Below are 25840 nucleotides of genomic sequence, written 5' to 3'. Positions count from 1 at the left end.
ATTTGTCTTCATCCGTCTTGTTTGTACATAACTGTTTGCATATTGTCTGCCCCATTTGACAGTGAGGATAGGGACTATCTTTTGCCTGTTTTTGCATCCCTAGTGCTTAGCATAACAGGTGCTTAAGAAATGCTTTTTGACTTGTCTGCCTTGATGAGACCCTCGGAGATGGCAACCCCACCAAGGACCCGAACCTCCTTCTACTATCAAATTCCTCTGCCCTACTCCCCCCAGGATCCTTTCCATGTGAATCTAGTCTGGGCTGAGACCTTCCAAGCACCCTCTACCTCCTCCCAAGTGGGGGGATTTGTGGTCAGAGGCTGAGTAATGGGGATGGGGTTCTGTGTGCTATCGAGTGGGGGGCTATTTTAATCCAATTTTCTGGCATCTGTCTTGCCCCTCTGTTTACCAATATAGGAAATGAGAAAGCTCTCTCTGAGGGGTTCTGAAAGGATAGATCCTTTGACCATCCCTTCCCTGCCCCCCACAACTGTGGCAGTCCCCTTTCCCTAGATGCCTTGTATTTAACAACTTTGCATCTATTTTCTTTGTTTGTTCTGTTACACACATATACATATATGTATGTCCAAATATACAGGTGTGTGTATGCATATATAAATATATGTATATGTGTGCATATATGTATGTGTGTATGTGTATATATGCATATGTGTGCATATATGTATGTGTGCATATATGTGTGCATGTGTATATATGCGTATGTGTGCATATATGTGTGTATGTGTATATGCATGTGTGTGCATATATGTGTGCATGTGTATATGCATATGTGTGCATATATGTGTGTATGTGTATATACGCATATGTGTGCATGTATGTATGTGTGCATATATGTGTGCATGTGTATATGCATATGTGTGCATATATGTGTGCATGTGTATATGCATATGTGTGCATATGTGTATGTGTGTATGTGCATATGTGTGTATGTGTATATATGCATATGTGTGCATATATGTGTGCATGTGTATATGCATATGTGTGCATATATGTGTGTGTATGTGCATATGTGTGCATGTGTATATATGCATATGTGTGCATATATGTGTGCATGTGTATATGCATATGTGTGCATATATGTGTGTATGTGTGTATGTGCATATGTGTGTATGTGTATATGCATATGTGTGCATATATGTGTGCATGTGTATATGCATATGTGTGCATATATGTGTATGTGTATATGCATATGTGTGCATATATGTGTGCATGTGTATATGCATGTGTGTGCATATATGTGTGCATGTGTATATGCATGTGTGTGCACATATGTGTGCATGTGTATATGCATGTGTGTGCACATATGTGTGCATGTGTATATGCATGTGTGTGCACATATGTGTGCATGTGTACATATATACTTGTTTGCCTCATCAGAATATAAGTTCCTTGAGGGTAGGGCCTGTCTCAGCCTTTATACTTGAGCTTCTAGTCCCTGGTTCCATGATAAGTGCTTAATAAACCCTTGGTGAGGGTTGCAGTCCCTTCTCCCATCCCTCCCCTTCATCATCATTCCAACTTGTATTCCAGATGAGAGGAGAGATACCACAGTATCCTGGAAAGACCATGGTTTGGGTCTGCCCCTTAGGAGCTGTGTTACCTTGGGAAAGGCCTCTTCTCTTAAGGGGTTAAGTTCTCCAGTGGAGGCATTGGATCAGATTTCTTAGGCCTCTCAATCCTAGGAATTTGTGACCAGTTATCTGTGCTATGAGAACATGAACTTGGGTTCTGGGCCTGCCTTGTTCACTCATTTGGGTGACCCTTGGGGCTCAAATAGTATTCATGTCACTCTGGGTCCTTTCTACCAAGGAGCTTCGAATACAACCTGTGGCTAGATCAGCCCCTACCCTGTGCCCAGGACACAAGCAGACCCCTCCCCTTCCCCGCCCCTCAGGGGTTGGGCCATCTCAAATGCCATCTATTTGTAGAGCTCAGTCCCAGGGTGGGTCAGTCCGGGGCTGGCAGGGAGCATGTGACCAATGAGGAGAGGAAAGTATTTTTAGGATGTCAATGAGAGAGGCTGGTGGGGCGGGGCTCAGCCCAGTGTCCTAGACTGAGCCAACGACATGCCCCTCTGGACCCAGCTGCCTAACGCCCCCAGCCTGCTTCATGCCCCCCATCAAGCTGTGGGGACCCAGGTAGGACCTGTCAATCCCTCCCCCTCCCCATTCTTTTTTCCCCATCCCCCTCTCTACAAGGGTGAGGGTCCTGGAGGGATGGGAGTAAGTAGGTGCTAATTCCAGTCATTTGGAATTTCTTTGTGGACAAGGTCACAAGGGAAGGAGGGGCATTGATCCTCAGGTCACTGTCAGGAGTTTTGCTGGGGGGAGTTCTGTCATCAGGAATTGGGCCTCGGTACTTAGGAAAAGTCTAAGATTCAATTCCTAGGGCATGGGACTTTTTAAAGCCTAGGATGTCTGTAGCCACTAAGGCTCATTTAGGGAAATTAGAATTAGAGAAGGAGGCAAGGAATGGGTGGGACCTCAGGTTCACACCATGGAGCTGTGTACTTCGAGACCCCAGGGATGTCCCTGCTAAGCTGAACTGGAGAATCAGGACTTAGATCTCATCCCACTGTTACTCCTATGTCCTGTGTAACTCTGAGTGTCCCCCACTCTGTGCCTCAGTTTCCCCACTTTCTGTCAGAGATATCCTGGTACTCCCCCTGTCCCTATGGGGAGGAAAAAGAATCGTTGAAATTCTCCTAAGAGAACTAAGACCCAGGTTCTAATTCTGGCCCTGCTATTTACTATTGGTCTGACCTTGGGCAAATCAGTCTCTCTGGGTTTCAGTTTCCTCGTTTGTAAAATGAGTGGGTTGGCCTAGCTGGCTTCTGAGATCCTTTCCAGCCCTTAGCCCATGATCTCCCTGCTGACCACAGGCCCCTGGTCCTGGCCAGTGAAACGACCTTGATGGACTGACCCAGTGACCTCTTGAGGCTGCCAAAGTCAGGGCAGGAGACTGCAGTGCTCAAGAAGGGATGGTCACTGGGCTTTGTGGTCCTTCTGGGCCGAGGGATGTGATTGGATCAGCATCCAGGAAGTCAGCAGGATGATACCTCAGCCCCCTCCCTCCACTGTGGTCAGCTGGACCTCCCACCCTGAGGCCTGCTCCTGGTTGAGAAGGGGTCAGGATGTCTGATCACCTGAGCCTGCCCCTGCAGGTGACTGTTCAGGAAAGGGTGGGGTGGGGTGGGGGTGAAGGGGTCTTTCTCTGGAGGCTGCTTTGGAATATCAGCAGGTCAGGATGCTAAGTACACTGAAAATTCCTGAGGCCAAAGGAGCAGGAGTGGGGAGGCACCTTGAAGTGAAGAAAAAGCAATATCTAATACTCATGATGTTAGCACCTCTTACAGATATAAAATCCCTCTGTATAAGCTACAAGATTATATTTTTGATATATTCATTTCCTCAAGAAAATAATTGCATTTGAGAAATTGAAAGGTTTATTGGTCCCAAAGAAAAGAAGGGCAAACACACAGGAAAACATTTTTGTTTTCTAATTTTAGGGAAACCTCCAAAAGATTTTTAGAAAAAAGGAGGGGATTCCTGGAGTTCTGTATGTCCAATCCGGTCCCCTAAGGTCACAGTTTCAGGCCACCTGGCTCCTTTCAGAGGAAGTAAGAAGAATGAAATGACCAGCTTGTAGTCACCCAGATAATACATCAGGGCTGAGAACTGCCCCAAACCTATTGGTTTAACCAATGTCCCAGGCTTCTTTCAAAAAGAGAGGAGGGAGGAGGATGGAAAGAAAGAATCTGAGACTCAGACCATAGGGAGAAACTGAGGCACGAGGCTTGGGGTCAGGGAATGTGAAAGTGTTGTTCTGGGTAGAGAACTCAGCAGTCTCTAAACTCCTGGCACACAGCTCCCTGTTCCCAGTCTCCACAGGGTGCCCAGTGGCCTCTCAAACTGCCACACTGTGTCTCTATCACCCCAGAAATGGAGAACTTCGAATATAGTATCCAGCTGAGTGACAAAGACTGGGCAGACTTCTCAGAAGCTGCAGAGGAGTGTGGCCTCCTCCAGGCTGCTCTGGCCTCAGGGGACGAGCCTCTTTCCAGTGACATTGACCAAGGGGACAGCAGTGGCAGCAGTCCCCCCAGCCACCCTCCCCCTCGGTTCCTCCGGCTGCAAGCAGGCAGCCCCCCACCAGAGGGCCTGCTCAAGGTCCTGAGCAGGCGGTCTCTGCCCGGGCACCTGGCGTCAGCCCAGGGGGGCTGCTCTGGTAGCGAGGAGGAGGAGGGCACAGAGGCCCGCCTGGTCAGCAGGTTTCGGTGTGAGCGTGTCCTGGCCCCAGGGGCCGGTCAGCAGACTCTGAGCACGTCCACCCAGCTGGAGGAGCAGCTGCCCTCTGGTGTCCTCCAACCCGATCAGCTCACTCCTGCCCTGGGTCCTGAGGCTAGTCCCTGTGGCAGCACGATGCAGAAGTCCTTACAAGGAGCAGCTGCCCAGGCCTCTGAGGCTGGAGTTCACTCAGGGAAGGACCCCCCAAGCCAAGGGTCCTCTGGCCAGGAGCAGCCCAGCAACCTAGGTTCAGCCGATGGGAAGAAATCTCCCCGAGAGTCTAATCCTGGAGCCTCTCCCCGTAGTCCAGGAAAGAAGAAGAGGAGGTCTGTCGGGGCCAAGGGAAGTGGATCCCCTAAAGCTCAGGACACCAAGAGACAGGGCCCCCCCAGCCCTTCACTGGCTCTGCCACCCTCTTCAGGGGGCCGGCCAGACAGGGGCCCCAGTAGCAGGGCACATGGCAACTTGGCCCTGGCTGATTTGGAGGGGAATGGTCCAGGATCAGAGTTGCCGGCCAGAGGAAATGGATTGGAGACCAGAGCCAGCTGTAGGAGAGACCCCAAGGACCCATCCTCCACCCCTGACCTGGGCCCAAAGCCATCTCCCCCTGCTCTGGGTCTTGAGGCAGGGGTCAATGGTTCAACACCTGCCCCCCAAGCACAACCATTCTTGGATCTGTCTTCACCTATCTCAAAGACTGAGACCCCAATGAATGTGTCTACACCTACCTGGATTCCTGAGGTAGGAGAGAACCTGTCTACACCTGTACTACCTGAGAAGGCTTCGAACTTGCCTGGAGTGGTCTCTGAGGCTGAGCCAGGTGGGAATCTGTCTACACCTGTCTCCTTACCTGAGAAGGCTGTGAACTTGCCTGGAGTAGCCTCTGAGGCTGAGCCAGGTGGGAATCTGTCTACACCTGTCTCCTTACCTGAGAAGGCTGTGAACTTGCCTAGAGTAGCCTCTGAGGCTGAGCCAGGTGGTAATCTGTCTACACCTGATTCCTTACCTGAGAAGGCTGTGAACTTGCCTGGAGTAGCCTCTGAGGCTGAGCCAGGTGGAAATCTGTCTACACCTGTCTCCTTACCTGAGAAGGCTGTGAACTTACCTGGAGTAGCCTCTGAGGCTGAGCCAGGTGGTAATCTGTCTACACCTGTCTCCTTACCTGAGAAGGCTGTGAACTTGCCTGGAGTAGCCTCTGAGGCTGAGCCAAGTGGAAATCTGTCTACACCTGTTTCCAAAGACAAGCCACGCAAGCATGTGTTTACGTCTGATACCAAGACCAGCTCAGGTGTTGGCATCTCTACACCTCTGCACAAGTCAGAACCAGAAAGGCATCAGTCTACACTTGTTCTCTTGGCTAAGACAGACATAGGCCCAATGACCCCTGCCCCCAAAGCCCAGCCAAATGTGAATACGTCTACACCTGCTCCCCAGGTCTGGCCAGATGTGAAGCTGTCTACATGTGAGCTCAAGGCTGAGCCAGAAATGAATCTCACTACTTCTGCTCCCAGAGCCAGTGCAGATGTGGATATGTCTACACCTGCCCAAGTTACTCAGAGTTTCGATTTCCCAGTATCTCCACAGGGGCTCTCTGGGGAAGCTGAGGAAGGCAACTGGGCTCCTTTGTTTCCAGCACCCTCGGTGGAGCCTTCACCAGTTACCAATGATACCACACAGTCCCCTGGGGTTGTCACCCCAGCCCAAGCCCCAAGGAGGAAGAAAGTCCGTTTTTCAGGAGTCTCTACCTCCCCTCTAGAGAACTCAGGCTCAGACTCCCCATCTTTAGCCTTGCCAGACAGTGCTGTCTCTGAACCCCCTAGGACTTTGGGAGGAGGCCGAGGTGGACCCAGAGCCTGGGATGCAGTGGCTGTGGGGGTACGTCCCCAGCCACGGATTCTGAAATACCCGCCTTCCCCCTCGGCCTTAGCTAGGGAGTCTGCAGCACCCAGGGAGGATTTTGCCCTCACTCTCCCTGAGGCCTACGATTATTTTTTCTGTGACACCATAGTCGAGGAGGATGAAGAGGAGGAAGAGGACATCCCATCGGACATGCAGTGGCCTGAGGTGTGTGACTATTTTTTCTGGGACAGTCGACTACCAGGGCAGAGGCCCCCCCCAGAACCTCCTCTCCAGGTTCCTGCCCATGTCGATCCTGTCCCCATCTCAATCCCAGAGGCCTATGAACACTTTTTTGGAGAGGAGGGGCCTCCTGGTGTCTTGTTGCCCCCAAGCTGGGTTCCAGTGACCCTTTCCAATGAACAGACTCTGGGGGCTGAGGGAGCCTGGCCTAGCGTCCCTGCCCCTGAAGAACAGAGCCCACCGAAAGCTGAGGAACTAGGCCTGACCGTGAGTCCAGAAGGTAATGGCCCAAGGAGGGGTTATAGCTGTGAGTACAGTTTGTGCTCTGTCCAGGGAACAGCCTGTCCAGAGAGAGGGAGGCCAAGGGGGAGGTATGGTGTGACTTGTGGAGGCTCCAGCCTTAACCCTTTCCATCCCTTAGCCCCAGGGGCTTTTTGTCTGATTGCTCTCCTCCCCCCCCCCCCCCCCAGCTCAAGTGATTATGGGACATAGGGTCTGGCTAGCAGTGGGGTGATTCTCCAGGACAGTAGGGGGTGGGAATGTTGGTTTCAGAAGTGAATGATATCCAGGGAGGTGAGGACCCCTTCCCCTGGCTCGTCAATCTGGCCCAGTCCCAACCACAATCTCCACAGTGGCTTCCGTTCCTCATGTCTCTAGCCTGCCTCTGGTTTCTAGTTTAATTCAATGATATTTAATAAGCTCTTGCTGTGTATTTAGGAAGGGGAGACTCCTGGGCCCACTCTGAGTGAGGAAAGTGATTGAGAGGCTAGAGGAGGTCCCCAGACAGATGCAGCTCAGGGTCCGTATGGTCTGTTCCCCTCCCCCAGAGGAGCAGAGGGCTCCACTCATCCCCATCACCTTCAACCAGAATGACATGTGTCTGGGGTTTGTGGCCTTTGCCACGTGGGCCGTGAGGACTTCAGACCTTCATGCACCGGATGCCTGGAAAACAGGTGTGGGGGCTGGGCCCTGGGAGGGTCCTTGGGGGGATCTGGGGCAGGGGGAGGTGGGAGCCCCAGAACCCATAGTCAGAGAAGAGGCAGGTGACAAATGGCCACCTCTGACCTTGGGCAAATTCTTTCCCTTTTCTAGGCCTCAGTTTTATCATCTGTAACATTGAGGGAGTTGGGCTGGAGCCACAAATTCAGGGTGAATTGGGGGGGCATGTTTGGTAGTGACAGCTGTGCCCAGGGAGCAATGCCATCTTTCCCAGAAGCCTGCCACCTTCCAACTCAACTCCTGGCAGAGCTGTGCCCAGTCGAGATGTCCCCCCATTCCTTGTTCCATCTTTGGTCTGGCCTGGGTTCTTCCAGTATGGACAGTCAGTGATTTTTATGTCTGGTTCGGAACAGCCTGGCCCTGTCCTTGGTCATCTAGCTGGGACACTCCCATATTGACCTGGGACAGGGTGAGCCCTAGAGCCTGAAGCACCCCCTCCATCCCCAGCTGCCTCTTTCTGCTTTTCCCCTCTAGTGTTGCTGGCCAACATCGGTGCCATCTCAGCCATTCGATATTTCCGGAGACAGGCAAGAGAAGGACGCCCATGCCTGTAGCCTCATGTTGGGGCCAGCTGGGGCCCTGGCAGGCAAGCCCCAGCCCAGGATGGCCACCTAGGCTCAGGGTTCGAGTCAGGGTGGCAACCTGCCAAGGTGGGACCTCTGATGGGCTCCTCCATAATGATCCTCAAGGCCATGTTCACACTGCACCACCCCTCCTTCCCCATCCCCTAGTCTCTTTCCTCTCACATCCCAGGTCTGTCCATGGGACAGTTGTCCAGCCTTCAACCTTCTCTGCTTGGAAGGGAGAAGGAAACCCAAAATCCTGAGACCACCCTCACCTTTTCCTCTCAATAGTACTGAGAGGTTTGGGTCCTAGTTACTGGGCCAATGGCAAGTCAGTTTTCAGAAAGGGGCAATGGGAAGGTGGGGGGTATGGCTCATACTGCCTGCCCAGGAGTGAATGTGTCAGGGGACTTGGTGTGAATGTTGGTAAATAATGAGCATTAAGGGCCACCCAAGTGACTGCTGAATGACCTGGAAGCAGTGGGGCCAGAGACCAAGTATGGAGGGTAAGTGGTTGGGGCCAGGCCAGCTGGCAGGACACAGCCTTGGATGTCCTTAGCTATGCAGCCTGGTACACAGAGCACCCACTTCAGGTAATCCCTCTGAACAAACTCTGAAGATGGTCGGTGGAAGTTCCTCTGCCCATACCTGGTGACATAGCGGTCCAGGGGAATGGAGGGTAAGGTGGAGAAGATAGGAGGGTGGTCACAGATTCACAGCTCCCACTCTTGGGGGCAGACTAGGCTCACACAAATTGTGGGTGCACGAACTGAAGATGCCCTGGCAGGAACTGGTGGGATTGGGTCAGGGACAGTGGTGGCAGACATTGGATGTGCATTTGGACACTGTGGGCCCCCTAAGTACTGAGACCGGAAGGAGAGGAGATAGTGAGAGGTAGGCAGGAGATGGAGAGGTCATTTGGGTCCTGGCTGGAGGCTGGAGATGGGAAGCAGAGGGCTAGTGAGGAGGACTGTAGGCTCCTGGTCTTTTGGAGAGGGTTAAGGAAGAGGGAGGAGGAAAGGAATGGGAAGGAGCTGAAAGGGCAACAGGGAGGTTAAAGGTTAAAGGCCCAGGTCCTCAGTGGGGCTCTGAGCTCCTGTGGAGTGAGTTCCCTGACCCAAGTGACTGCTGGTGTGAGTGTGTGGTGGGGTGGAGGTGGAGGTGAAACGGACACACCGACACTGGGTGACAATAAAATTTCTTTTTTCTATTTCTGACTTGATGGGTTGACTTCCTCAGGATCAGCTCCAACCCCAGACCAAGGGTTATGGCTTTATACCCAGAAGCCATCCTGTGATGCAGGTTAAATTCTGACTCAAGGCACAACTGCATCCAGGGCAGAGGAGAAGCTTGAGAGAATGGGGGAACCCCCCCAAAGGGAGGCCCTGGAATCTTTGGCACAGAAATCAGTTATCCCTCCTGAGCTCTCTTGGTTCCTGCCCTACTCATCTCAAGGGAATATGGGGGAGGGGTCTCCAGGGTCTGTTTAACCTGTGCTGACTTAACTTTGTGCCCCCAGGCAGGGTTGAGAACCCCCTGACCTTTTCTGCTCATGCCTCTCCCCTGCCCCACAACCACCTCGTGTCTTCCACTAATCTCACTGCTCACCGACTTTCATCACCTTTATTACTGCCTCCCACTAACTTCCCGGATCACTGTCCTCCACAGCCCTGGCTGCTCACTGCCCCCCACAGCCCTGGCTGCTCACTGCCCCTCACTCTCCTCCAACTTCCATTTCTTACTGACCACATCCATTGATCACCACTGATTGCCCTCTCCCAAGGAGTCTTAGATGGGGGGATATGTGATTCTCTTCCTACCTCCCCAGACTCACCCATACCTTCTCCACCTCTACCTTCATCCTATGATCTTCCCTGTAATTTCTTTTTTTGGAACAGTGTATTAAAGTGTACTAGGGACATGAGTTCAAATCCCCACTGCTGCTTGGATGTCCTTGGCCAAGTCACCTGCCCTCCCTGGGCCTCAGTTTCCTCCTTCTCATCTCTATCTCTGTCTCTCTGTCTCCCTCTTTCCTTCCCTTCCCTGCCCTGCCTACACCTCATGGCCTTCTCTCCCAGTCGATGGGGACAGCTCTAATCCCCAATATAGCCACTGGGGGGCAGCACAGAACCCTGATTTGGGGTACAGGGTGAGGGCAGTGGGAAGGGCACTTGTAACAGACTTACATACCCTGGGGATCCCCTCCCCCAGAGGCTAGGTCAGATTTGGGGGGGCAGGGGAGGGGGTATCATCAAATGAACAGAAACACTGACAACAGCGGCCATTTAGGGGAGATGTCCCCCACTATCTCCACTCAAGTATTCCCCCCTCAAAGGACTCAGACTTGCAGTCATAATTCTCCAGGCCCTTACAGCCTGTATGGGAAGGAGTCCAGCCCCCACATGGTCCCAAGGTCCTGTCTCATGTTGAATCTGCGTTGGGCAAAGGCAGTAGTGGGCAGGGGGTTGGCTCTCTCCCTTCCTAAGACCTTCCTAGGACTCGTAGGGAGGAGTAGTGAGTTAAGGCTGTGTCTGAGGGCATTGAGATTCCCTCCTGCTGAACCCTCCCAAAGATGACTCAATTTCCCCAAGTGTTTGGGGGGTGTGGAGAAGCAGATTGAGAAGGTCCAGGGCCTTAGTCACCTTGGCCCCCAAAATTCGAGAGGTGTCCATTTAGTACCAAGGTGGGACTGGAGACCAGGATGTCTGGCTTCCCATTTTGACTGGCAAAAACCCCCAGCTAGGTCAGATCCACTGAGTCAACCTCCCTGCAGCCTCTGATGCAGGAGGGTGGTGCCGCTTCTGTGGAGAGGAGGAAGGTGGCCCTGCCTTGTCCCAGATGTTTTCATAACTGAAGTCTCTCTGGCCACCGGAGGGCTCTGAGGACGACCTTCCCTGTTCACGACCCTTTCCTCGGGGGGAGCTGCCACCTGAATAGATCAGAGATGTCAGTCAGGCTGGGAGCCGGGGCAGGTAGAAAGACAGGCAGGGCCCCCACAGACCCCCGCTTTTAGGTAAAGAGAACTTCAAGGGGGTTTCCCTCATCAAGGGGTCCAAGCAGAGATCAAGCTGAGCTCCCAGCCTTTTGGTCCCTCAATGTATGTGGAGGGAACAGAGTCCAGCTGCAACAGATGTTCTCATGACTTGAGATCAGTGATTATTCTGAGGACAAGAGAAGCAGCCGCACCAGGCTGCCACATCCATCAGTCACAGAGAGAGACAGAGACAGAGACAGAGACAGAAAGAAAAGAGAGAGAAAAGAGAGGAAGGGAGAGGCAGAGAGAAAGAGAGAGACAGAGCAAGCTCAGGTGTGACTGGAGCATGGGAACAGGAGACCACTCAACCTCACAATCCTTGGGGAAGGTCCCATGAGGCTAGCCGCTGAGTATCAAGAGGAGTAACTCACGTGGGAGTCGAAGCTGAGGTTCAGGGGAATCTTCCTTTGATGGGGTGACCTGAACCTGGGGAGACAAACCAAGAAACAGGCATGGGAGTGGAGGTACTCCTCTATCTGAAACCAGAAAATCTGGATTTGAATTTCACCTCTGTCACTCATTACCTAGCTGTGAGGCAGCTAGGGGGTTCAGGGGCCCCCCAAGCCATAGGGCATAGAGTTCTGGGCCTGGAGTCAGGAAGACCCAAGTTCAAATCCAGTCTCAGACAGTGGCGATGTGACCCTGGGCAAGTCATTTAACCTGTTTGCCTCAGTTTCCTCATCTGTACAATGGGGATAATAACAGCACCTGGGAGGTATCCCAGAGTTACTAAGAAGATAAAATGAGATAACACTTGTGAAAAGGATTAAGCGCAATATCTGGCACATGGTAGTTGCTTAATAAATTCTAATTATTACTTGTTTGACCTTGGGAAAAGTCATCTCTGGGACTCATCAGTGAGAGAGACAGAGAGAGAAGAGTGTGTGTGGTGTGTGTGTGTGTGTATTGAAATGAGAAGTTTCCCTTCAGTTCTGACATTCTACTTTCTACGTTCTGTTCTAAGATTTCTCCCAGTTCTTACATTCTGTGCTCTATGTTCTAATGCTCCATATCTGAAGGGCTCTCCCAGCTCTGAGAGTCTCTGTTCTAAGGTTCCTTCTAGCTCTGGGGTCCCATGTCCTAAAGTCCTTCCTACAATCCTGTGAAAGGATGCCCAGACCTGTCTGTCTCTCTCCTTTTGAATCTCTTTATCACTCTCTCTCTATCTCTGTCTTTGCCTCCACCCCCATCCCCAGCTTCAGACATTCCTTTCAATCAGGATTTCTAGGTCAGGACCAAGGCACACCCCTCCCCCCCTTCTCTCAGTAAGCCTCCACTCACCTGCCGGTTTGGGGAAGGCTCCAGAGGACCAGCTCCCCGAACTTTGAAGGAGCCTTGATGTCTCTGAGACTCCCGGTGCGGATGGGCTGGCTTTTTCTGAATGGGGTGTGAGTTGGGGGACGGGACAGGAACAGGAACGGAGACAGGAACTGTGGGGAAGGTATTCAGTGGCTCCTGGCCTACACAGCCCTTAGTTGCCACCAGGAACTGTGAGGAAAACCAACAGAGTCTCCATCAGGTCCTGTCACTGGGACAGAGAAGGCTGGGAGCCAAGGACACCCACTGTGTCCCTGGGGATCTCCCTTAGGGCTCCCCAGAGCCGGCCTGGGCCAAGACCTTGGCATTCAGGCTGTGACCAGACCTGGCTCCAGGAAGACTTCAGGCTTTGGACATTAATCAGATCAGGTTTAACCAGAACTCTCCTCAATTCCACTGGAGGACTAACCTCACCCAGGTCACTGACGTCTGTGATCTTGTTGTGGGTGGTGGAGGTCGGGGTATAGGGGTCAGCATACAGCGGGGACTGGGGTTTCTCTGGGGTATCAGCTGTTGCTTCCTCACCACTTTCTAGACTCCTCCGGTTTAGCTGCAGGAGAAACCAGGGGCAGGGTAGGGGGGGCGAGAAACAGGGTGATCATGCTTGCTGATGACAAACGCGTCCCTTTTATTAGAAGTGATGTCCATCTGCTTTGGGCTGGGGGACCAGGTGACATGGCAGCTATCTGAACCCCCCTCGCCAGCTAGACTCACATGTGTGGGCCAGGTGCTCTTTGGGGACTAAGAGAGAGATCCAGGGAGACAACGAGAGATAGGTAAAGAGATACAAAGACAGAGAGCGTGAGAGACAGACTGCCAAGCAGTGCTGGGGGCTGGGGGAGTCCCCTACATTGTTAAGATCCAGACGCAGGGGAGCCCTGAGGGCTGGCTCCTCTCCTTTGGGCTGCCCTGCGCCTTTTCCCTTGGCTGAGCGGCCACTGCCCCTTCGTCTCAGTTCTGCCCGATGCCTTCCCAAGCTGGAGCTGCTGAGGTTGGCCTGGAGGGACAGAGAGAGACAATACTGGGTATCCTCCAAACCACATTAGCGCTGGACAGCTCCCAGGCTCTGTGGCTCCAGTCCTTGGGGGTTGAGGAACAAGGATCACCCTGTTGGACCCTCAGTTCCTGGCTGGGTTGGCAGGTCTGGCCAGAGGGTGGAAGGGGGCAGAGAATTTGTTTAGGGGCATGTGGGCAGCCACAGCTCTTAACTCTTCTTTTAGGTGTCCAACTAGACTCTTCCACTTGAACCCTCAAACCCCCAAAGTTGCCTGGATGCCTGGAAGCCCTCCCCACCTTCCCAGAATCCAAACAGCCACTGACATCTGTCTGACCTATTAGATCCTGCTTTGGCCTGTGTCACTCACATGGTCCCTCTGGGGTGTGCTGTCAGCTCTCACAGGGCAGCTGTCGGGCAGCATGGAGTGATCAGGGAGGGAGTTGCTGGTGTGAGAAGAGGTAGATGGGGCCCCTGTGGATGCCCAGGAGTTGGTCCGTCCATCAGAGGTAAGGGATGCTCGTCCGCTGACTGCGAACTGAGCCAAGCATTGTGAAGTTAGACTGATCCCAAGAGGAAGGAATGCTCCCCCCATACTTCCACACACTCCAAACCTCCCCAGCCAGGGTCTACAGATCTCTACTGTCCTCCCTGACTGCTACCCACCTCTGGCTAGACCTGGAGGACAGTGCTGAGCACTGAGAATTCAAAGACAAGACCAAAATTGGTTTTGCCCTCAAGGAGCTCCCACAGAGTCAGACTCTTGAGTTCCTTCCTGTCAGTGCCTCCCTAGCCCCAAGATGCTCTTCTCCCCTCACCTGGGTGGGAAGAGGTGGCCGTGGCCCCTGGAAGCCCTCAGACCCTGAGCGGGTAGAGGAGCCCCCTCTTCCGAGGCGGACAGTCCGAAAACAAAGCAGCCAATCTTGGTAGTCCTCATAGCTGGCACAAAACACTCTGATGGTATTGATGAGGCGGCCTGTGGGGGGTGGGACACACAACATGAGCTCTTTCTGGGGTCCCCACTGCTGCTCCCTCCCTCGGCTTGGGGGGGTCCCTTCATACTGAGACCAGACTGGAGAGAATTATTCCCAGAGTGGGCCCTCTGTAGAACCCTATTAGCACGTCCATGCTCCCAGGAGCCAGGTTAATGTTTGGGTAGGAGAGGGGAGCAGCTGCCCCAACAGTGATCTCTGAGCCCCTGATCCAAGCCTACCTTGGAAAGGTGATCCCAGGAATCACTTCTGATTTACTGACTCCACTCCCTTTTAAGAGAGTTTTGAAATGGACAGAACCAAGGCAACACTGTATACGGTAACAATATTGTTTTAAGAACAGCTTCGAATGACAAAGCAATTTTGACTATTATAAATATCCAGATTAACTAGAAAGGACCTATGAAAAAAGTGCTGCCTGTATCTAGAAAAAGAGCTGGTAAATAGAAATATGTATAGAAAGGTTTTACGTATGTATACATATCTTTGTCAAATGGTAGCCATCTCTAGGACAGTGGGGGAGAAAAAAAGTTACCTGATAACTTAATTATATATTTAAATGAAAGAGTAAATTATACATAACAGATTTGCAGTTTTATGCATGATCATCTTTTTTCTATTCTATTATTTTATGGAAATTCTTGTTCTATTTCTTCAGTTCAGAATAAAATGAAAAAAATAAATTTTATAAAAGAGGGGGGCTCAGAATTATCTAGGCTATCACCTAAATCCAGGGCAAACACATGAGACATGGGGGCAGGCAGCAGGCAGAGGTCAGGTCCACCCCAACCAAGAATGTCACCCACCCGGCTGATCCCACTGAGATCCCTCCCTGCCCTGGCCCCAACCTGCTTCCCCCATTGCTCAATGAGAGAGGAAAAGTGACTCAGTCTCCACTCATTATAACCATGGGACCAGAGGATGGGGTGGGCATAGAGGCAGCAGCTGGCATTGCATGGCGAAGGTGCCAGGGATAAGAGTCAAGTTGAAAGGGCCCTCAGTCCCAGTCAGTGTCCAGGGAGGCTTCAGTTCACCAACCCTCTATCAGGAAGGACCGGATCTGTTTTTCACATTCCTCAAAGTTGAGCTGGATGGTGTTGAGTGAAAGTTCTCCCTTAGGGAAGAAAAGGGGCATCGTTAGGTCTAATGAGTAAGAGACAAGGGAGATGTAGGGGGATTTCTATTTCCCTGTCACCTCCCAACCTTTGCCCCATTTTTCTGATTTTGATTGTGGAGAAGCAGGTCTGAAGTCTCTTCCCTCTGACTCATTCTAAAAGTCACTTGCGGTCAATGATCATTATTGTAATATATTATAATGACTTCTGCTTATTATCAGCTCTGGACTGAGTTGGAAAGATGAATTTAAATCAGCACTTACTAGTCATGTAATCCTACTGAGCATGTCAGTTAGCCTCACTCAGGCTTCCTTGGTTTTCTCATTTGTAGAATGAGGATAATACCATTTACTTTGAAAGGGTTGTTCTAGGTATCCAATATCTAAAATGTGCTTTGCAAACCAGAGTACCATATAAATGCTAACCATTATTATTAGGTGGGGTGGTGGATGGAGTGCTGACGCTGGAATCATCTAAGAAATAATTTCAAATCCAACTTCAGACCCTCACCTTGTCCCTGGGACAAGCAAGCTATGGCCTCATCTGTAAAATGAGGATAATATCTATCTCCTAGGGTTTTTGTAAGGATACCCTAGGATAATACTGGTGAAGAAACAATTTGCAAACCTTTATGCATCGTGTAAACGCTAGCTTATCATTCTGAGTCATTTTATGGGAAGCCAGTTCAGTTCTGGAGACAATCCCCATTTACAGTCTTGGTCACTGACCTAGCCAGGAAGGCCACTGGGATTAAAGCTTCTGTGAGGATCAATGTGTCCCTTGTTTCTGGGCAGGTTTTACCTGCCTGTGAATAACCAAGAGAAGAATCCTTTGACCCCACTTTCTTGAAGGACCTAGCCTTGTGTCTTGCACATCTCCTGGACAGGAAGTCCTTCTGGGATATCTAAATTAATCCTTCATATTGTGGGTCAATCCTTCCTTTGTTGTCTCCCTTGACATCAGGAGGATGGGAAGGAAGTGAATCACCAAAAGACAAGTGACTCTACCTGGGAGAGGGAGGCGGCATAAGACCACCCCCTCAGAATTCAGGGTCAGCTTATATCTGGCCCCTAGGGACTGCAGGGGAGCAGAAGTCCCCTCCACAAAAACCCAGGCCCAGGAAAAGCAGACAAACAAGGTCTGACAGGAATCTCCCTTACCTAGACCAATCTTGAAATTCTGGTTTTCAGCTTGAATCACTCCCTCCTGCCCCATCCACCAACTTGATTCTGATGGGAGGGGAGTGGGACAGGCAGGAGATTCAGATAGGGGACATAGTCTAGGAAGACATAAACAGTAACCTTGTGAAGCCTCAGTTGCCTCATCTGTAAAATGGGAATAATAGCTGCAGTCCTACCTCACTGGGTTGTAGGGAGGCTCATAGAAATGTCACTTAGTGTTATTTTAAGGGGCACAGGAGAGGTCATGACTAGGCACATTTGAGCCTATGGCCAAGGTCCAGAGGGGATGGGGTAGGAATTAGGGCTACCTTAAAGTTCAGTCCATTAGAATCCTCTGACAGAATGACCAATGTAGATGGGTAGAGGACTAGAATCCGATCCTGCTGCTCCTGAGAGGTCAGAGAAAGTTAGATGATGATTTGGGGGGTCATGGATGACCTCAGCTAGCTCAGAGCTTTGTTATAAGTATATGGGTGGGGTCCCACCCAGACCTTCTCTCCTCTGCCCCCTGCACCCTCCAGCCTCTCTTGCCTTTCCCCCTCTTTCCTTGCCATCTTCTCCATTCCTACCTGGGAGGGCAGATGCTGCATTTTCACTCTGGAGGCACAGATCACATCTCCCAGAGACTCTCGACTGGTTCCTTCCCAGTGATGAACTGGGTAGTGTTGGAGGGCCCATGGGAGAGGGCAGAGGTCCTTAGGAGGATCCTTAGGGACAAAGATGGGAAGAATAGGACTGAGACCTGAAGCCACCAGGCCAGCACGGAACTAGAGAGTGGGACGGGACCCTCCAACACATCTCATAGAAAAAAGGAATTCTCACTATAATACACCCCAAAAGTAATCAAGCCAATGTAATCCAAGTAATCCAAGCCTTTGCTTGGAGACCTCCAAGAGGAGGGATCTCACTTCCTCTCTAGGTAGCTACCTAGCTTTCATGATGAGGAAGTTTTTCCTGACATGGTACCTAGCTTTCACGATGAGGAAATTTTTCCTGACATCAAGACTTTTCCCAACTTCCACCTGTTGCTCCTGACTCAACCCTCTGCCTCAGGAGAAGAAGATCTTCAACATAGCTGTCATGACTCACTGAATGCTTTTGCACTTCTTTTGGCTAAACACTTCCAGTTCCTTCAACTGTTCCTCATATGACTCAGACTAAAGACCCTTCCGCAGCCTAGTCCATCTCCTCTGGATATGTCCCCAGCTTAATCTGTGACACCTGGAAATGTACATAGTACTTCAGATAAAATCAGACGGGGGCAGAGTACAGTATAAGTATCACCTCCCTATTCCCAGAAGTCATGCCTCTTCTAAACCTAGACTAAGGTGAGGGGATGGGAGGTCAGGATTACTGACACTGGGCACTCACCTGGAGCCAAAGAGATGGGCGCTGGGGTTCCTTTACAAGGGCCATCTGCTTTTCCAGGTGATAAAGCCAGCGGCAGAGCTCAGCCTCGCTGGGACAGAATACCAGAAGAGATGGCAGCGGGGCTTGGGAGATGAAAAGAGCAAGGATGAGGGGAGACTGATGGTCAGCCTGGGCTCAGCCAACTTCCCCATAGTTCTATATCCCCTCCCCTGGTCCACCAGTTCCCTCCTGTCCTTTTCTTCCACCAACCAGCTGCCCAACCCTCATCCTGTTCTCAGACCTGCCCCACCCAGCTGCTCATTTCCTGCCTGCCTGGAAAAGGGAGCATCAATCACCAGCCTCAGGGCCCAGAAGAAGGCACAGAGGGTATGCTCCTGGCTAGCTCCACAGTCAGCCTCAACTTCTCTGGGCTTCTTTGGGGGAACCAAGATGACTTTAAAAGACTTTCCTGCTGGTCAGGACTCTGGCCAGCACCTCTAGTCACAATGGTTTCATGAGAGGTCCCAGTTGTGATCTGGTAAACTAGACAGCCTTCATCAGTATCCTTACCCAGTACCTGGGTCAGCACCTTTGGTCACTATGGGCCAGTGAATGGGATGTCAGTACCTAAGCCAGTGTCTTTGTGTGCATCCCCATTCCGAGTCAGTAACTAGTGGTCAGGCATGTGGCCAGCATTCCCACTCTCCTCCCCAGCCCATATCTAATTAGTGCCTAATCAGTATCCCCAAATATCCCGTGTCTCTATTAAGTACCTTGGTCAGCATCAGCCAATCAGAACATTCCATCCTGTCTCTTAAGATCTGTTAGAGCCCAGGTCAGCACCTAGGTCAGTGTCCTATCCACACACCCTCTCATCAGTACGTCCTAGTGAAGTGCTCTCATTCAGTACCCAAGCCACCTCTCTTATGAATTACATCCTGGTCAGTATTCCTCTTCAAACCCTAGGTCACTGCTCTGGCCAGATCCTCACTGAGGATGGTCCAACTGGTGCGTACATTTAATACGCTTGTATTAATAGTATCCCAGGTATCAATAACCCCAGTCAGTATCCAAATCAATATTTGAAGTCAAGACCACAGTCATTTGCCAGGTCACCCCCCCCCCCCCAGTGGTGTCCCAGTTCAGTTCTGTCCCTTAGATAACAGTAGGTTCTCTTCGTGACCCAAGAGGACAGGCTTAGATCAAGGGGAAAAGGGTGGGTTAGTGAGGGGAAGGCTGGTGGTCACTAATAGGGGCTTCAGATAAATATCCCCCCAAACTGCTCTTGTCTCCTACAATCTCAAAGGCACATCCTCCCTTACCTGTGATCTGGAAAGCATGTTCTCCTTCTATCTCCAGCCTAGAGACACTCAGCATAGTAATCGGCAGCAGCCCCTGGAGGAGCCCAGATTGGATTAGGAGGGAAAAGGTCCTGGGCCCCAAGGGAGGGAACAGTGGAATGGAGCCTCACTTTCCCCCTCCCTCACTGTTTCCCTCCCTTAGGGCAGGGCTGTCCTGGGGTGATGCTTAGGGGCACAGGAGGAACAGAGAGAGGAAGGAAGGCTTGGCAGCCTTGGGTCATGGGCCAGGTCAGGCCAGAGAAAATTCTCTTCTTTCCTATTCATATTTTAAATATAATTAACAGTCAGCGTGACCATGTACAGGGCCAATTCAATTCTACCAAAGGTAGCTTTGTGGGTGAAACAAAGACAGATCAAGGCTAAGCAAGGCCTGTTCTCTGGAGTCACAGCCAGCCTCGGATGTTGTAAAGTTACTCCTGAGAGATTTGAATGCCAAGGGCAGCCTGGACATCAGCAGGGACAAACCCAACAGGTGATGGAGGTGGGGAAGTGAGGCATTCTGCATCAGCTATGGGGAGGGGCTAAAAGGCTAGCATGGAAGGTCTTCAAGGATGACGCCATAGTGCACAGAGTGCTGGGCCTGGAGTCAGAAGGACCTGAGTTCAAATTTAGCCTCAGATACTTACTAGCTGTGTGACCCTGGGCAAGCCACTTAACCCTCTCTGCCTCAGTTTCCTCATCTGTAAAATGAGCTGGAGAAGGAAATGGCAAACCACTCCAGTATCTTTGCCAAGAAAACCCCAAATGGGGTCACAGAGAGTCAGACACAACTAAAAACTATTGAACATCAATAAGCACAGAGCTTCCCACACAGTTGGTACCTAATAAATTGCCTGCTGATTTGGAAGGCAATGGAATTAGCCCTGCTTCTGGCTGGAATCAGAAGATCAGGCTTCAGATTTTACCACCCAACATTCAAACCCCCTTTCAACCTCCCTAGGCCTCAGTTTCCTTATCTGTAAAATGAGAGGGGGATGTGCCAGATGGCCACTGGGGGCAAAGTGTCTGGTGCCCTTACCCTTACTTCATGGAGAACCCACCCCTGTAGAAAAGGGGTGGTTCCCAGAGTTCTGCAATCTTGGCCCAGCAGTCAGGGCTCAGGGGAGCCTGTCTCAGGGACCCCTTTTGCCCTGAGATGCTGGCTTTTAGGGTAGAGGTCCCAGGTTGAGTGGTGATTTTTCCCACTTCTACTTACCTGGTAGGTGAGGCCACTGGAATCATGAGCCTGGAAGTACAGAAAGTAGGGGAACAGCTCCAGGTAGCAATCCTTGGTGTCCTGTGGGGAAGAGGGAAGGCTCCATTTGTCCAGGGAACTGAGGAGGGCTGGAGGCTGTGATGGGGTGGGAGGTAGAGGGCAGTATCTGTTGGCTTCTTCTGTAACCCAGTCACTGAGTGTGAAATCTTAACTTAGGGTCGGGTCAGAATTCTACAAGATCCTCTTTTCTGCCTGACCATGAACTTGAGGCTTTGGCTTCTAAGAGCCACAAGCTCATCTGGCAGCCCTCTCCTTCTGCATGGCTCTCTTGGGAGTGGAGGCTATCCCTACCAGGGGATCAATTTCCCCACGCCCAAGCCTGGGACTCCCCCAATGCCACCCCTCTTTCAGGGAGGCCCAATCCTGACCTCCAGTTGGGACTCACCGGGCAGTGCTGGAACTTTAGTTTGACCTTGGCATAATGGACAATCTCCCCGAGGTTCCTCACAGCCATTTTCTGCTGGCCCTTTTTGAACACACTGAGGAAGGGTTGGTCTATATTTTCTTTGCGACTTTCTGGTCCCGGAATGTCCTGGAGGAGGATATGACCTGGGAGCTTAGGCCTAGGGGGAAGTGGCCACAAGAGGGGACTGCTCCTCCCCAAACAGGTATAGGAAGACCAGACTGTGAATTAGTTTGGAGGACACGGCCAGTCCAAAGCAGGACAAAGAAATATAACCAGTGTGGCCAGGGGCACATGTGGAGTGGAGTCCTCTAAATGTGGAGGCCTCTTTAAATTGGGACCCAGAGACTCCCGCCACCCTGCTGTACCACAGCCCAAACAAGAGTCCACACAAACACAAGTATACACAATTACAATCATATCTATATAGGAGGAGGGGAGGAACCAGCATTTATGGAGTGCCTACTGTGTGCCAGGCACTGTGGTAAGCTTAAATATTATCCCATTTGATCACCTAGATACATGGGCAGACACAAAGAAAGACAGCTATAAATTTCTATAATATTCAGACAGATAGTTACAGACCACAAAAGTTCAAAGGTATCTTAGAAACTGGGTCAACCAATTGTCTCATTTTTCTCAGTTGAGGACTCTGAGATTCTCTATAGGGATGTAACATGCATAAGGTGCCAGAAGGAGCAAAAGCCAGGACTTTCACTCTGACTCCAAACCCAGAGCTTTTTCTACATTATATCATGTTACATATCCACAGACCTACACACAGATACATCCACACATAGACAAACAGAGAGAATCACACAGAATTCTGCCTCTGCCATTTCCTTCTTGTGTGACCTTGGGTAAGTAAATCCCTTGCCCTCTAGGAGCAGGCCTCAATTTCCTCATATGTAAAAATAATGGGGTTGGACTAGAAGGTGGTCCCTATGGTCTCTTCCGGAATCTACAAAAGTGTAGAAATCTAGACATAAATCTATAAATGAAAACCATATATAGACACACTTACAGGTAATCATACAGACACACCCATGGAAAACATTCACACATAGGAATCAGGCCTGGGAAAAGGCAAACATTGGGAAAGAGGCCTTTGGCTGGGGTACGGGACATGGGGGTCCAGGGCTCTCTCATCATCAGCTCCATGCATTGGGTGAGGTAGCCAAATGAGGCATGTTGCAACCCAGGGCACCGGCTTTGGGCCTGATGCTTTGCCTGCTGCCAGGGCCGCCCCCTTTGCTTGGGCAATCCCAGGGAATGTGAAACAGCAGACAGATACAAGGGTTGGCTTCCCTGGCCCTCCCATCCTTGGGTGGGGCCACCCACTCCCCGTGGGAACTGGCTCAGGGCCCTGGGGACCTGCATAAAAGTAGGCCACAGACTCATCCATGCAAGCTGCCCATGGACCCTGGATGCTTAAATGGAATGTGGCCCTGACACCCAGATGCAGAAATGGACTTCAGGAATGTAGCCACCCAGTTGGCCCTCCGACTCCTTCCATGGGGAGGAGAAGAACTAGGGAATGTTGCTGGAAAATGTGCTGCAGCTTAGTCACTTCTCAGGCCAGCACCACATTCCCTCCCAGCTGGCTGCTGCAGGGTTACCTGGGGCCTCCCAATCCAGTTCTGCCCTCAACTGGTCCTCTCCCCCACCCCCATAGTCTATGCAAATGGAGACAAGTCAGGGGGCTGGACCCAGGAGTCCTGGCTTCCAAACCCGAGAGGCTCCTACTTCAATCAGAGGGTGACCCTAATGACCAGTAATGCCCCCCTTCTCTTTCTGCAGGATCAGCACCCTTGTTTCAGTGACTACCTTGTAACATGGGGCTATTAATATAAAGGATGGGGGTGGCCTGAGGCTTCATTGGCCACTCAGCCAGGTCAGTAAACTCAGAAACTCAGAAGGTTGCTCACTGCCCCCCCAAATATCTCTAGGTAGAAGGTGCCCAGATCCTGAGGGGATGTGTGTGTGTGTGTGTGTGTGTGTGTGTGTGTGTGTGTGTGTGTGTATAGGGGGTGGGTCTGGGAGAGAGAAGAGGCAGGAATTCCTGGTCCAGGACCCCAGATGGTCCCAGACAAAGAATCAGCTCCTTTCTTGTCATACATAGCACAGACAGAGAGGGAATGACCAGAGCCTTGGCCCCCAGGTAGTTTCCTGACAAACAGATTTGGTCTAAGGTCCCTGCAGATACCACTGAGGCCCACAGACTGAACTGGGCAGGGTCCTGCCTGAGGTAGGAAAATGTCCTTTGGGTTTACCAGCCAACGTGCTTCAACTGAAGCAGGAGGGAATTAGATTAGATTGGAGGATGCCCATGTAAGCAGTCCTTGGAGTATCCTCAGGAAAAGGGAAGGCTGTCCAGATGGGGAGGGAGGACGGGTTTATTGATTCCCATCCCCCTCTCCAGGTCCCTTTCAGGGGGAAGTGGGTACTCTATAGTGGAAAGCCCAAAGACTGGGAGACAGGACACCTGATTCCTAGCCCTGGACCCATCTCTGGAATCACGTTTTCTCCCCCTGTCCAATGAGAGAGGACTGAAGTTGGCTCCCAAGGGTGGGAAGAGCCGGGAAGCCAGCCCTTGTGTGTCTGCCCTTCCACATTCCCTGGGATTGCCCAAGCAAAGGGGAAGGCCCTGGCAGCAGATGGTGTTTAAAGGCCTTACTTATCTTGGCATCTTGGGTGTTCAAAGGACTTTGAGCTTTCTTGCTTTCACTAAATAATCAATAGCCTTCCCTGCCTCCTCCCACCTCCATTAGGGTCCTCAGGATTCTAGATTTACAACTGGAAGACCTAAGAGGCCAGTTAGACCAACTCCCTCATTGTGCAGATGAGAAAACTGAGGCTCGGGACCTCAGGAGCAATGACTTTGGAGTCAGGGGACCCAGGTTCAAATCTCCCAGCCTCTTCATTCCTGTGGGACCTTGGACAAGTCACCTGCCATGTTCTCTAAGATCCAATGTAGCCCTGTGTATAAAGCTTTCTCAGGGATTACTACCTAGTTCTCATCCTGACTGGCCCTGGGGGTCGAAGCCTGAATCTGGGCCTGAAAGCCTGCCCTGGAAACTGAGTCCTCTACCCTTAGAACTCGGCTTCCCACCCCAAGTCACTCAGTCAGGTGTAAGCTCACACAGGGACCGGATGGTGCAGGGGGTTTCCCCGAAGTTTCGAGTCGGGGAGGACGCCGGGAAGCCTTGCTGGAGAAGTTTGCTTGGAGTCAGGGCTCGGATGGAGGGCCCTCCCCTTTCTCCCGTTCCCCCACCCCCCTCCCCCTCTCCCTCCCCGCACACTGACTCAGTCCCTGACTCTCTCGGTAGTTTCGCTCTCTGGGGAGACTTTCGGGACAGCCAGGAGGTGAGGTGCCCGAGGGTGGGGCCCAAGCTTCTCCTCCGGATCGGGGGCGAGCCTGGCCTGGCTGGGTGTCGGGGGTGGGGGGCGGAAAGATGAGGCAACCCTGGCCCAGGAAATCGCGCGGACCCCAGACGGACGGACAGAAACACACACGCACACTCGCGGGTGCACACACACGTTTCTGACCTCCCTCCCCGCCGGCTCTCACCGTCCCCGGGATGTAATAAAGAATTTTGTCGGTGGCCTTGGTGTCCCCATCTTGGCTGCTTTCGCTTCCAAACAGTCCCCCTCGACGCCTTATGCTGTCCTCTCTGTGGGAGCAGAGAAGAGGCTCAGAGAATGGCCTCCTTCCCTCCTGCGCCACCCCGCCCCCTGTCCCCAGCCTTGAACCCCTAACCTCCGGAGCTGGGCAGCCAGGCAACGAGGGAACCCTTGTCTTGGCTGGAAGATGATTTTAAGTGCAGCGGGATATTAAGGAGGGAGGGAAGCCCAGGTGGGATGGGGAACCAAGACAGAGAGGGAGAGAGCCACCCTGGTCCTAGCTCTCCTCTCACTACCCCCGTCCTTGTGGGAGCCAGGGATTCGAGGTTGCTCAGCCTAGACCAGGCATAGTAGCGGGGAGACCAGGCAGGGGAGCCCACAATCCTGTCCCAAGTGCCTAGAAGCCCCGTCCCGCTGGCCTCATCCTGAATCCTAAATCCCTAACCTAACTCCAGCGTGACCCTGCTCTCATACACCCAAGTCCTCCCAGTTCTCAAGAGTAGATTGACCCCCAACACACCAGATTGGGACTGGGACCCCAACCCGTGCCAGGACCCACATCCTTACTTTTTTCCTTTCAGCGAGGATTTCCTGGAAAAGGAGGCTCGGAAACGGGCAGGAGCCTGGGGTACACAGTTGGCATTGCCCATGGCGAAGGGGGTTTGAGGAGAGTTGGGGGGGGCGTTAGGGTCCTGTGAGGAACCGAGGTTCCCAGGGAGATTCTGCCGGGCACCCTTGGGTGCAGCTGGCCGGCCGCTTGTCAGACTGGGTGCTGTAGCCAGCTGAGCCTGGCTGAGCCCAAGCTAGGTCGGAGTGGCTGCCTTCCAGCAACGGGCGTGACCTTGGAGCTCAGCAGCCTGCCCCGCCCTGCCTGGGATTCAGACTCCAGGCAGGCTTCCGGGGAGACATATCCAAGGAAACAGGGAACATCTGAGGTCAGAAGTCACTTCAGCTCTCGGTGTGGTTTTTGGTCAAGGCTACCTGCAAAGTCCCAGCGTCTCTTGGGGTCAGAGGCAGGAGATGGTTGGCTATGGGGCCATCAAGGCTTGGGATGGTGGGTCAGGGCATCCATCCCTTTCTCTGATTTCCACTGGGGAGGGGGACATCAGCATCCACAAGAGCTGGCTTCTTTTTATGTCCCTGAGGACAGGTCACTTTTCCCTCCAAGTGCTTCTGGGGGAGCCCACATGACTTCCCTCAAAAGGCGCTGCTGGGGGCCTGCTCCCCAGCCTAGAATTGAGGCTAGGGAGGGGGGAAGCAAGGCTG

The 25840-nt window shown here is 52.0% G+C and overlaps 2 protein-coding genes across 4 annotated transcripts; one reads left to right on the top strand and one right to left on the bottom strand.

The window, feature by feature from the left end:
• Nucleotides 1–1286: 1286 nt before the first annotated feature.
• On the top strand, nt 1287–9158 carry PERM1 (PPARGC1 and ESRR induced regulator, muscle 1). 3 transcript variants are annotated; one of them, XM_072608426.1, is made up of 4 exons: nt 1287–2159; nt 3961–6666; nt 7214–7339; nt 7860–9158. In XM_072608426.1, the coding sequence occupies exons 2-4, from the start codon at nt 3963–3965 to the stop codon at nt 7937–7939; spliced, it is 2910 nt and encodes a 969-aa protein (XP_072464527.1). In that variant the 5' UTR covers nt 1287–2159; nt 3961–3962; the 3' UTR covers nt 7940–9158. The 3 variants fall into 3 exon arrangements, with proteins under 3 accessions (XP_072464527.1, XP_072464526.1, XP_072464525.1); XM_072608425.1 differs by having other exon boundaries at nt 3889–6666; XM_072608424.1 differs by having other exon boundaries at nt 3530–6666.
• PLEKHN1 (pleckstrin homology domain containing N1) lies at nt 9135–25770 on the bottom strand. The gene is made up of 16 exons (XM_072608427.1): nt 25142–25770; nt 24522–24624; nt 20933–21079; nt 20488–20568; nt 19254–19326; nt 17953–18074; nt 17151–17288; nt 16890–16970; nt 15324–15399; nt 14112–14269; nt 13664–13831; nt 13150–13296; nt 12709–12849; nt 12264–12470; nt 11354–11408; nt 9135–10877 (listed from the first exon to the last, which is right to left on the bottom strand). The coding sequence occupies exons 1-16, from the start codon at nt 25222–25224 to the stop codon at nt 10693–10695; spliced, it is 1965 nt and encodes a 654-aa protein (XP_072464528.1). The 5' UTR covers nt 25225–25770; the 3' UTR covers nt 9135–10692.
• Nucleotides 25771–25840: the final 70 nt, after the last annotated feature.

This window comes from Notamacropus eugenii, chromosome 5, assembly GCF_028372415.1.
Source record: "Notamacropus eugenii isolate mMacEug1 chromosome 5, mMacEug1.pri_v2, whole genome shotgun sequence".
Taxonomy (NCBI): domain Eukaryota; kingdom Metazoa; phylum Chordata; class Mammalia; order Diprotodontia; family Macropodidae; genus Notamacropus; species Notamacropus eugenii.
The sequence above is the reverse complement of the archived record's forward strand: the minus strand, read 5'-3'. Positions and strand labels throughout refer to the sequence as shown.

Bases quoted from the DNA above. Each gene is read 5' to 3' on its own strand.
- PERM1 (XM_072608426.1), top strand. From the start codon at position 3,963: ATGGAGAACTTCGAATATAGTATCCAGCTGAGTGACAAAGACTGGGCA. The intron at 6,667-7,213 runs GTAATGGCCCAA...CCCCTCCCCCAG, and splicing joins CCTGACCGTGAGTCCAGAAG to AGGAGCAGAGGGCTCCACTC. The intron at 7,340-7,859 runs GTGTGGGGGCTG...TTTCCCCTCTAG, and splicing joins ACCGGATGCCTGGAAAACAG to TGTTGCTGGCCAACATCGGT.
- PLEKHN1 (XM_072608427.1), bottom strand. From the start codon at position 25,224: ATGGGCAATGCCAACTGTGTACCCCAGGCTCCTGCCCGTTTCCGAGCC. The intron at 20,569-20,932 runs GTGAGTCCCAAC...TCTTCCCCACAG, and splicing joins TAAAGTTCCAGCACTGCCCG to GACACCAAGGATTGCTACCT. The intron at 13,297-13,663 runs GTGAGTGACACA...CTGTCCCTCCAG, and splicing joins GCACACCCCAGAGGGACCAT to GCCAACCTCAGCAGCTCCAG.